Source organism: Heloderma suspectum, chromosome 6, assembly GCF_057233095.1.
Source record: "Heloderma suspectum isolate Gila_16-S chromosome 6, 16-S_ref, whole genome shotgun sequence".
Taxonomy (NCBI): Eukaryota; Metazoa; Chordata; class Lepidosauria; order Squamata; family Helodermatidae; genus Heloderma; species Heloderma suspectum.
Genome location: NC_139463.1, coordinates 6,409,505 through 6,421,559, shown reverse-complemented (window position 1 = coordinate 6,421,559; position 12,055 = coordinate 6,409,505). Strand labels below are relative to the sequence as shown.

At 48.3% G+C, this 12,055-nt stretch overlaps 1 protein-coding gene across 2 annotated transcripts in view; it reads left to right on the top strand.

Moving 5' to 3' along the window:
* Positions 1–6,209: 6,209 nt before the first annotated feature.
* The window catches only part of SIK2 (salt inducible kinase 2), a 93,667-nt gene continuing 87,821 nt past the window's right edge, over positions 6,210–12,055 (top strand). For both annotated transcript variants that reach the window (XM_084803536.1, XM_084803535.1), the window contains exon 1: positions 6,210–6,485. In XM_084803536.1, coding sequence (XP_084659662.1) covers positions 6,303–6,485 — 183 coding nt within the window. In that variant the 5' untranslated portion in view covers positions 6,210–6,302. The remainder of the gene's footprint in view (positions 6,486–12,055) is intronic.

The following is a 12,055-nucleotide window of genomic DNA, read 5'->3' as shown; positions in this document are numbered from 1 at the left end:
ATCAGAGCTAGCAGCCATTGATAGCCGTGTCCTCCATGAAAAGGGGGATTGCCCCCTTTAAGATGGTGCTTGCCATTTGCAGGTTTTATAAGTACTTGAAGAATTTCGCGTGCTGCAAATAGGATGGAGAATTTTGGGAGGCCATTTTTCTCAGCCCTGTGAAACTCTGGAGAACACAAAGCGTGAAGGGGAAAATATGTATCACTAGAGGGCACCTATGTTTCATATTTCACATAGCTGGGGGGGGGGCATAATTTCCTGAGTATTTTGTAGATAAAAGGTCATACTCTTGACTGTTAAAGAGTTCTGGGTGGCAGAACTATGAGTTCTTGCAAAAAGAATATTTTTATAAGGCATTAAAACCATCTGTGGGAAGGAGGCTTAACCCTTCTCTATCTCCCCCCCCCTCCCTCCCTCAAAAAGCTGTTACAGGCTTCATTTGATCCTTCTTGTTTACTGAACTGTACCTCCCTGCACATTCCCATTAAGGGGTACACCAGTGGAAAACATTGCATCCAACCCACTAAAGATGGGTCCAACTTTTTGATCACTGATTTTGGGCACCTACAGTAACTGCCAATAAAGGGCCATAAGATTAAATCAGATGCTTCTAAAAATATGTACATACATTATATTTACAGAACAAACTGAGTTTGGGGGATCTACTAGAGGAACATTTCGGAGTCACTTTGGAAGCATGAAAGAATAATTACAGATTAATTCCTTGAATGAATGAAATACGACAGCGATCTATGAGAAGGGATAATGAATGGGTTTATGAACTGAGTAGACCGTCTGGTAACATATCATAGCCTGATAGGGACTATTCTTAGCTTGCTCTTGCTTACATCAGCCTTCTCAGAATGTGGAAGGCTGACTAATTCCACTCGGCAATTCCTCATCCACTGGAACTTTTTGTAATGGATAAATCTGAAGGCAGTAAAGCAACTGTTAGCCATAACAGAGTAAGATTGCTGTCAGAAATGTCCAAATTAAAAATCTGACTCCAAGTGTTTTAGAGAACTGGGCCAAACTCTGGTTTATGTCTATTGCTCAATGAGCTCAATGTACAGCAAATCCCTGAGATAGCCAACCAGTTGTAAGGTTATTTGAGTTGTATGATGGAATTTAGGAGACGTTGGGGCTTATCAGCTGCAGTCACTTTCACCGGTTGTGTTTTTGTCTTGCATTGTTCAGTGCTGAGAAGGAAATTATAGAGAGGCTATTTAATAAAGTCTTGGTAGTTCATGTGTGTGGAGCTGGGTGGAGAGGCAGTTTGAAGGTCTGTCATTCGATTCAGCTAATTGTATAGTTTCACCAACACACCAGGACAACTGGTCATGCTGCGAGACTTGCTGCCAAACAAACCTATGGACTGGATGACCACAGAGTACCAGAGTCCAGAAGGTTGTTTTCAGCAGAGGACTGGCTTGTTGGGGGAATAGCCATTACAGTGTGGAGGGGACAATCAGCTGCCAGCCCGATCGTCAGGGAAGCTTTTAAGTTAAGCAGAGAAGTCGGAGGTTCTGGGAAATGCCACAGGTCACAAGTGTTTCCAAAACAGGGAGCATTGAATCAAGGAAAGTAGGAGGAGTACCGAAGCTGCAAGGACAAGGGCAAAGCCAAACTATGCACAGAGGACAATGTTCAGCTTCAATATTTGAGGTGAGGGCGCTCATTTTTACTGTGGGATCCTTGAATGTCGCCTCAAATGTATACTTTGGAGAGTTCTGGGTACCATGCCCCCTTAGACATCTTTTTAAGGAAAGGATGGACTAATAGGATGGCAATTGTGGAGGTCGATGTCACCCTCAATGAAGGTTGCTCCATGCCAGGGTACCAGTGCCTGCCCATCACTTCACTGCCTGCCCACCACTGAGTTGCCTCTCATTCTTAAGATAATATACAAGATAAATTCAGCTACTGGCAAGGACTGAGCCAGTCTCCTGTCAGTTTTAGCTATGTAAAAGTAATTCCAACACGAGTGACAACAGCCTTCTGACCTGGCTGACTTTTGAGGGAGGGGTTCAGTGGCTGGGCTCATAACTCCATATATGTAAATAAATTGGCACGTGTAAATTAATTATTGGCTCTTCTACCCATCCAGAAATGTAACAACCAAAGAGAGATTAAGCAAGATTTTGAAAACAGAGGTAAGTATTTGAGTGAAGCGTGAGATACATCAAAGGAACAAAAACTGTCAAAAGAGAGTATCAGTTATTTAGATTCTGTATCCCACCTTATCTCCAAGGCTTATTGTAGGTTATAGTTTCTCCTCTCATTCTCCCTCACAACAGCCACACAAAATGGGCCACTATTATTCCCACTTTACAGGTGGGGGAAATAAAAAAAATATGAATGCCTGTCTGAGCTTGGAAGCAAACCTAGGTGTACTAGCTTGATCGTATGCATAATTAAGTATCCCTACGCAGAATGCCGCCCCAAAGGTCGGCAGGTCAGCAGTTCAAGACCCGAGTGCTGCGTGACGGAGTGAGCTCCCATCTTCAGTCCCAGCTCCTGCCAACCTAGCAGTTCGAAAGCAAGAAATTGCAAGTACATAAATAGGTACCGCCTCGGCGGGAAAGGTAACAGCGTTCCGTGCACCTCGGTGTTCAGTCATGCCGGCCACATGACCACGGAAGCGTCTTCAGACAGCGCTGGCTCTTCGGCTTAGAAACAGGGATGAGCACCGCACCCTAGAGTCGGACACGACTGGTTGGGGACACCTTTACCTTTTTAAGCAAAATGCACATAATAAAGGAACTTTGGTCTGCCTAGGATCAGGCTGTTAGATGTATAACCATTATATTCTGTCCACTGGATTGCACCTGTTCTTTTGCCAGAACAGAGAGCGTTGTAGAATCTTTCTTCTCTCCCCATTAATTGAGAAGATTCAGGATCAGAACGATCAGTCAACTCTTTCTGTTTGGGTGGTGCTGGCTACCAGTAACAGAGATCATCTACCTCCTTCCCATCCAGTTCAACCTCTCTGTAGGTAAATTAGCATAAGCAATGTGTAATCAAGCAGTTAATAATTAAAATAACTGCTGCACATTTATTAGATTTTAAACAAAGCAGAACCAAAAGAACTTCCATAGTTACTTATTTTGGATTTTCAAATGATGGCACAAATGCCAATGTTTACTATGTGTAGCACTTTGTAAGATTTTAGATTATTTTTCTTAAATGTCAGAAGAATCTCCATCATGAAATTTTCTTCCATGCTTCCCCCCTCCCCTCAAACCCAGACTGTTTTAATCCTTTCCAAACCACCACTGGCTCAATGTTGCCTTATAATTGGAAATAGTTTTTCAATCATTCAAGTAAGTTCTGAGTCCACAAAGGCTGCCAGGAATTACTTGTTTCAGGAATTATAGGATCAAGACAGAAGTTTTTAAAAAATGCTGTGGCACCATGGAGACTGGTTTTCTTTGTTAGGCAACCATCTTATTTGGCCTATGTCTGTAATATCCAAGAGCTATAGATTTCAACATTATAAGTGAATGTTTCCTCTTCCTTTTCTGTCTCCCTTTTGCAAGACACCATGATCCCACTGATTGATATTTATGTTGCATTATAGAATACAGACCCAGGCCACGTACTGAAAAATTTCCATTGTCCTTCAAGTATAACTGCTATTTTGCTTTAGATTAGGATGTCCATCTGTGGTATTGCCTGTAACTAAACTACTGTTAATATTTCTCCTAACTCCCCTTTTGTGTATTTTGCTACTCAGCTCCATGACTCGCCCAAATCCTGAAAGCATATGCTATAAACATTTACCCATTCATAATCCCAGGAAAGTCAATGTATCTGTTCTAGAAGAATGAATATATTGATTAGAAGTAGAAAGGCACTTGACTTCAACAATAGTGATCTTATTTCTCTCTGCTGCCTTTGTAGTGGTCGATGGTGCCCCCAAATCACAAAACCTGGTAACAGTGCCCACTAGTTTAAGTGCCCTTAAAAAACACCCCCACCCATAAATATACATGGCAATTGCTGTCCATGTGTTAAAGCAGTCTTGTATAGTCTTTTTTTCTTTTGCTAGGAGTCCTGTGGTTCTCTGATGTGTTTTAAGTCACAACGCAAGATTAATGTGTTAAGAGATTCTGAGTCTACACTCTCATGTAAGACCTTAAAAAGAGCCTTGCTGGATCAGACTAAGACCCAGAAACCTTATGATTTTTGGCTGGAATCATATCAACCAGCACATGATAGATGGTCTACTGGATATTGGCCAGTGGTCCACTAGTGAATGGTGGTCTACCTTCTGCCCGGTACATCTGCCACCATGGGAACCCAGTGTGTTGCAGAGGGTTGTTATTAAGCACAAGGTATATGCAGGGCACTGGCCAGCCTGTTGAGCTTCACCATTACCCTGCACAGCTGCAGCAGCACATTACGGGGGAAGATCACTGTTGATGGACAAACTGTCTTTTGGGGGAGGTTTTCTTCCATGCGAGTGCACTAGCTTTCCTTGAAACTACGGGTGGGCAACTTGTGGCCCTCCAGATATTTTGCCCTATAACTCCCATCAGTCCTAGCCGGCATAGCTAATGGTAAGGGATGATGTAGTAAGCCCATCCTGGCTTACCACACTAAGGGTGCAATCCTATGCATGTTTAGATCGGGGGGGGGGGGGGGGAGGAGTCCTACAACTCCCAGCATGCCCCAGCCAGCATGGGTATGCTGGGAGTTACAGGACTTTTTTTCCTCATCTAAACACGCATAGGATTGCACCCTTCGAGAGCTAATCCTACGGGGGGAGACAGCCACCTCCGAACCCGGAGGCGACTGCTTATCCACTGCAGGGTGGGAGGGGGGTGAGGAGCGCATCTCCTCCCCGCTCCAGCTGCCCTGGATCTACGCCTAGACCACCGATTCTGGCTGTCTGGCCATGGGACCTCGGAGCGCGGGGTGGGGAGGCCCGAAGACACAGAGGAAGCGTCATACTGGCACTTCTGGCCTCCCCACGCCGGCCGCCCCAGGAACGCCCCGTTTCCCCTGCTCCGCGCTGCTCTCACGCGCAAAGGGGCCGATCCGCGCTGCCTACGAGGCGGCGGGGGAGGGGTGGGGGGCGGTCCGCTGGGAACCGACCAATCCCATGGCCGTCGAGTGGCTGCCTGCCGGCCATAGGATCGCGCCCTAAGGGCGCAATCCTGCGCATGTTTCAGAAAGAAAACATGCATGTTTTCATGTGCATGAATAATACGAACGTATACGAATACATGAGAGAAAACGCGTTGGGAGCCCTACAGCTCCCACCGTGTCCCGCGCAGCGTGCGGGGAGTCGCGGGGCTTTTTTCCCGTCTAAACAGGCATTCGGTCGCGCCCCGAAGGGAAGCCTCCATCAGGCCAAAGCACGTCGCCGATGCATTAGAAGGCCCCCCAGGCCCTCGCTGCGAGGAAGCAGCCACGGGGGAAGAGGCTGCCCCCGCCGAAGGCCGCGGTTCTGCCTGCATTTGTCCGCGGAATTGCGTTGGCCACATTTGTTGGGCATTACGCGGGGGAAGGGACCTGTCTTTATATCGGGAGGGGCGGCCAGCCAAGGGCGCGGGGCGCGTCCCCGCCCCGCCCCGCCGAGAACCGGCCCCGGGGCGCGTTCCCCGGCCGCACCCCGTGGCCGGCGGGCTCGCTCGCGGGCGTTCCTCTGCCGGGCCCGGAGTGGTGGCGGGCGCGAGGCGGAGCGCGCGGCGAACCGCGGCACGAGCGCGCGGCGAGGCGCGAGGCGCCACAGGGCGAGGCGCGAGGCGGGCCGCGCGGCACAACCGTGCCTGCGGCAACGGGCGCCTCCGCCGGCGCGCGGGGGGCGAGGGCGGCCCGGGCGAAGCGGAGGCCGCCCCTCGGCGCGACGGCGGCTCGAGCTGCCCGGCGGGGGGGCGCCGAGGGACGCCGCCGGCTCCGCGGGCCCAGGGCGGCGGCGGCGGCGGCGGGGCGGGGCAGGCGCGCGCGCGCGGGGCGCGGGGGAGCCCCGTAAGTACCGCGCGGGGGCTGACGGGGAGCGGCCCCGCGCGTGCGTCGGGAGCGGCCCCGGAGCGGGGCGAGGGGCGGCCGTTGGCGCCGTCGGCCGCGGGCAGCTGCGGTTGCCGTGGCGACGCGCGGCCCGTCCTCCCCCTCCCCGGCTGACGCGCGCGGTGACGCGGGGCGGCGGGGCGGGGCCGAGCGCGGCGGCGGCGGCGGCGGGCTTCGGCGGCGGCTCCTCCGTCCTTGGCGAGGAGGGAGACGGAGCGGCGGGGAGGCGGAGCGGGACCGGCCCCGGCCCCGGCGGCGGGTGAGGAGCGGGGAGCCGCCCGGGCAGCATGGTGATGGCCGAGCCCCGGCGGCTTCCCCCTGCTGCCGCCGCGGCGGCGGCGCTGCTCCTGCAGCCGCCCCGCGGGGGGTCGGGCCCCGTCCGCGTCGGCTTCTACGAGATCGAGGGCACCCTGGGCAAAGGCAACTTCGCCGTGGTCAAGCTGGGCCGGCACCGCATCACGCGCAGCGAGGTGAGCGCCTCGGAGGAGGGGCGGGGCGGCCCCCCTCCCCCGCTGGCGGTGTTGGGGTGGCGCTTGGCCAAGAACACGCGTGTTGGCGGGGGGTGTAACGTGTGAACCCGCCCCCTTCTCCCCCAGCAAGGGGGCGTTTCTCCCCCCCGTTCATTGGTGTGGGGTCCCGCCTGCTTTCCTTCTCTTCCTCAGAGCAAGGGGGTGTTTTCTTCTATCCTCTTCCTTTTCCTCTCCCTTCCTTCCTTCCTTCCTTCCTTTCCTAGGCACGTTGGAGGAGAGGTAAGTGCGCCCCCCGCTCTCTCCCTGCTCTCCTCATGCACACCTTCTCCCCCCTCCCTTTTTCTCCCTTGAAAAGTAAAAGAACATGAAAGGAGGAGGATTTTATTTTTTTTTAAGGGATGATGATCCCATTCAGGAAAGCTTATGCCAAAATAAATATGTTAGTCTTCAAGGCGCCGCAAGACTCATGGTGTTTTTTTAAAAAATAAGAACAGTGGCTTGAGAGAGCAAGGCGATGCCATCTCTCTCTCATACCTCTCCCTCCCCAATGCAAAAGTACTAGTCAGGGTTTTGGCGGGGGAGGGGTGGATCCAGAAGGTGGTGCTGGGGAACTTCTGTTCCCCCTCACAGCCTTTGGGGTGCTTCAAGGTTCCATCTTGCCCCATATGCTCTCTTTAACATCTACATGAAACCCGCTGGGAGAAATCATCCAGAGGTTTGGGCTCCAGTATCATCAGTATTTGGATAATGCACAACTCGGCTTGGGAAATCCTGAGCAGGTGTCTGGAGGCAGTTTTGGGATGGGTGAGGACAAACAAGCTGAATCTAGATGCTGTGGAAGTACTATGGTTTGGGAAATCTGCTGATTTGGAGGGATGTTTTCAGCTGGTTTTGGATGTGGTTAAAACTCCGCCTAGATGATCAAGTGCACAGTTTGTGGGTTCTCCTGTACACAGCACTATTTATGGAGGTGCAGGTGGTATGCATTTTACCAGCTTAGGCTGGTTTGCCAGCTGTGATCCTTTCTGGAGAAAGCAGACCTTGCCTCAGTTACATATGTTCAGTTTACATCCAAACTAGACTACCTCAATGTGCTCTACATGGGGCAGCCTTAAAGACTTGTTCAGATATTTCAGCTGGTACAGAATGGAACCAACAGAATGCTAGTGCAGAGCCAGGTGTTCAGAACATATTAACAGTAATATTGTACCAGTTACACTAGTTGCTTATTTGTTTCCAGGCTCAGTTTAAAATGCTGCTTTAGACCTTTGAAGCTGTAAACCTGTTGCCCTCCAGATGTGTTAGACTGCCCTTCCATCGTCCCCAGCCAGCATGGCCACATTCAGATGTTGGGGGTTGTAGTCCAACACTTCCGGATGGCAACAAGTTGGGGTAGGCTGCCCTGAATAGTTTGGGGCTGTTATTAGAAGGAACATTTGCACCACTGTGACCCTGCCCTCACCATAAGAGCATCCTCAGAGGTCTTGTATCTAGGCCTACCATCAAAGGCCATGAAACTGGCAAGCACTAGACATGGGCCCTTTTCAGTGGTGGCTCCAAATCTGCTGAAGGAGATACATATGGCTCCATATTTGTTAGCTTTTAAACGGACCTTTAAACTTTTTAGTTTCATTCTGTGTTCTAATAATAGTGTCGTGCTGGACTTTTAAACTACTGTTTTTCCTAGTTTTGTAACTGGGTTGGTTTATATGTAATTTAAAAAGAGGTTAACGATGCTTATAAGTGGCCTTGGGGGGGCTTTGTTCTGAAAGTTGGCATATACTTTTCTTAAATAATAAAAAGGGAACAGGGAAGGAGGGAGCAGGATTCTCCCCTGTCTCATCTCTCCACATAAGAAAGCAGCATGTGATCTTAGGAAATGGTGATATTGACCCGGCTCACACAATCACAGAGGGTGAAATAAGCAACGGTAGCTTATTTCCCCCTCCGCGGATGCCTGTCACATGCCGGAGGATTTGCATAATTACCCTCACCGGTGCGGCTTGTCATGTTGTGCGAACCTGGTGAGGGTGGCTAATTGCCATGGGTAACAAGGCAGCCAAAACCCTACAGTAGGCCATGGGTTCTGGGTGGCTTATTACCTACAGCAACAGGTCATCCTTGCTGTGTTCGCACGATACAAAAAACTGCACTGACAAGGACAATTATGCAAACGCCCCCAGCACATGACAGGTACATGCAGAGGGGGAAATAAGCCACCACAGCTTATTTCCCCCTCTGTGATTGTGTGAACCAGCCTGTTGTGTCTCTTACTAAGTCATTCCTTTGTCTTGGAAATGTGGGAGCCATCCGAATAAAGCGGCTCCTTGGGAAAGAGTAAGGAGAATTTCAAGGGACAGTTGCCTTCACCAGAGAGGAGTTATCCCTTCAAGGATGTTCTCTCCTCATAAATAATGGTACTCCTTTCAGTGGGAAGGCTGCACAGTCCACTATGGGAGCAGAGCATGATTCTTGGAGAAAAGGTTGACATGTCTAAAAGGAGCTCTGCCTTAGGAGGGCATGGCAGTGACAAATTTGAAGCATTCCTTTCGAAAACAGGGCAGTAGCTTAAAAGATTGGAACTCGTACTGGAAGGGAAAATGGATAAAAGAGGTCTACCAGAAAGCAAGAGCAGATATTAAGGTGTGGAGTGATGATAAAAAGATTGTTCTGTTTCCTATCAAAAGGATAGTGGGATTTCTTAAAAAAATGTAATTACATTTTGTAAACTGATGCAATGAATATGGACTTGAGCACGCTCCGGGAGAGAGCGCAGGACAGGAAGGCCTGGCATGCTATGGTCCATGGGGTCACGAAGAGTTGAACACGACTGAACAACAAACCAGCCTGGTAACTAAAGATGAAGGGCAGAATATAAATATTAAAGCTACATAAATAAAAAGGATTTGGAATCAGAAAGGCAGCTACCCCTAGAGAAAAAGGTGCTTTACGATAATCTTGGTCATGGTGTATGTTTTGGAGGGGACATATAAGAAGGGGAGGTTCATCTGAGAAAAGGGAGGCCTTGCAATGGGGAAAGATTGATGTAATTGAAAAAGGGGGGTGTTGGACTTCTAAGTTGGCACGTGGGAACTGGCATGGAAAGAGGAGGGAACTCGTTTTTTTTTTTTAGAAAAGGGAGTCCCTGAGCATGGGAGATGCAGCAAGGTCAGAGGGGGTATAATTTCTCAGTAGGGTAGTTGTCTGATGCTCTTAGCAGCTTCTGCCCTTCTTGGATGGCATAGCTGAACTGTGCCTTCCCTAGCCTTTGTCCTTGTAGCCTTGACCACAGTTACTTCCTTTCCAGTAGCTGGGAATGAGGTGGGATGCATAACTTCCTTTGTCCCTTTCTTTCATAGCAACAGCAAAGGAGGTAAAGAAGCTTCTCCAGGCCTGGACTAGTCTTGGCATAGTCCTGTCAGTATTTCTGCAGCTGGTGGCATTATTTGCCCAGTTGGGGAAAGAAGAGGAATTGAGGAGAGGTGATTCGTTTACTTCTCAGAGCTTCCAAAGCAAGTCATGCTGGCAGACCTTGAAAACTTTACTTCTTCTTTTGCTCCTAGTAAGCACCAGTAGTGCAGACGTCTGGCAGCATGCCCAAGGCATAATTTGTGGGTGCATATTGGAAGCAGGGTGACAGTGCTGGTGGTGGTACACGGTACGAATCAGTTATCTCCATTCTTCAGTTATTTCCTTGGACAGAAATGATAGCAGCTGTGTAAACTAGACCTTTGTTTAGCTTGTTACAAATCACAAAAGTCAAACCTCAAAGTGTTAAATTATGCATCCATTGTGGGCAGATTACAAAACTATTTCCCTTGACCTGGAATCAAGTTAAAGAAGGATGGTTCTATTTTACCTTCCAATCATATGAATCATTCTGTCTGTGTACTAAATTAAGGCCATAGGAGTCTCACTGAATGCAAGCTACACATTAAATATAATACAAGAAACAGGAGAAAAAAGCTGAGGGTACACGTAATGATAGTTTATTGGATGAAGAGGTAGCTGGGTTAAGTACTAAATGAATGGTTGAAACAGTTTTAGTGGGATTATATTAAACGATCTCAAAACATATGCTATTTTTTATTTAAGCAACTGAAAGTTTGTTCTTAATGGCGATAAGTTTCCTAGCTGATTTTATGTGGCTTTACAGTTATTTATCTGTGTTCTTAAAGTTTTACTTTATGATTTCTGAAAGTCCCAAGCAAGATTGAGGAGCTATATATATTTTAAAAAGAAAACTCCAACAATTACTATATTTGATTATGTAGGTAGAAACAGGGCTAAGAACTGTAGAGATCCTTTCTTCCTTTAGGGAGCAATCCTGTGTCCCCTAGACAGCAGCTGGGGGACATAGGATTGTTCAGTTTCCTGGCTCCGAGCTTGTAGACAGGGCTCGGAGCCAGGAAACTATGCTCCTAACCCCCTCCCCCTTGTAGCTGGCGTGAAGAGAACCGTGTGGGAAACCTCTCCATGCTCGCAAAATGGGGAAAAGGAGGCATTCCTGGGGGAGGGGAGGAGACTGGAGCAGCAGCCATACGAGAAATCCTATGGGTGTCCCAGCCTCCTTCTCTTCCCCTCCCTGAAGCCTCTGCTAGATGGGCGAAAATGTCCATCTAGCTTAAATGCAGAGCAGGAGGTGCCTCCCTGTCTGCATTGGATACATGTAAGCCTCCGAATATGGAGGCTTACGAGTACCCAGGGTGCTTCCCATAGGATTGCACCGTTAGTATATAGTGCCTCATTCACCCAGTAAAACCCAAGCTGTGTCAAGAAAAAAGATTCATATTGGGTTGTAGCCATATTTAGTAATTCTTAGAGCAGATCCGTTGAAATCGGTTGGACCTAAGTTAGTCATGACTAACGTAAGTCCCATTGATTTCACCAGGTCTACTCTAAGCCTTATGAAATCTGGCTACAGCCCAGTATACTCTGACTAAGTCAGGGGCCAACCGATTGGACTGCACATTCTAGATTACATTTTGAGTGGCTATTGGATTTTTTTTAACTACTCCCTTCCTTAAACTTTATGTTTATTGCATTTCACCTTTACTGGCCATCTCTTTTGAGTTTTGTGCACCTAGGCAATGCTGTCAAAAAAGTTTACAAGTTTTGCTTAAGACAGTGAAAAATAATAGAAGTTATAAATAGCTAAACATGGAGCTTTGTACAATCTATACTAATAAAAGACAATGGGTGTCTTGTCTGTCCATCTGTCAGCATCATAGCACCAAGACCACAAAACCTAGACAGCTGAAACTTGGCTTGCATACTAAATGGATGGTACGAGTGTGCGCTAAAGAGTTGTTTTGTTTTTAAAACACATTAATTAATGTTAATTAATTTGATTGTGTCCATGTGATTGAAACATGCTGTAACATTGTGTTTTTAATAATAAAAAAGTGTGTAATTGTTATGTATTTATTGTATTTTAATATATTGTTTTAATCAGTTTTCATTGGTTCTGTAAGCTACCTCAAGTGCCATTTTCAGTAGAAATAAAATAATAATAGTCATGGCCATGCAGCAGCAAGTGAGCGCACTGCCCCCTGCGTGCTCGTTGCGCC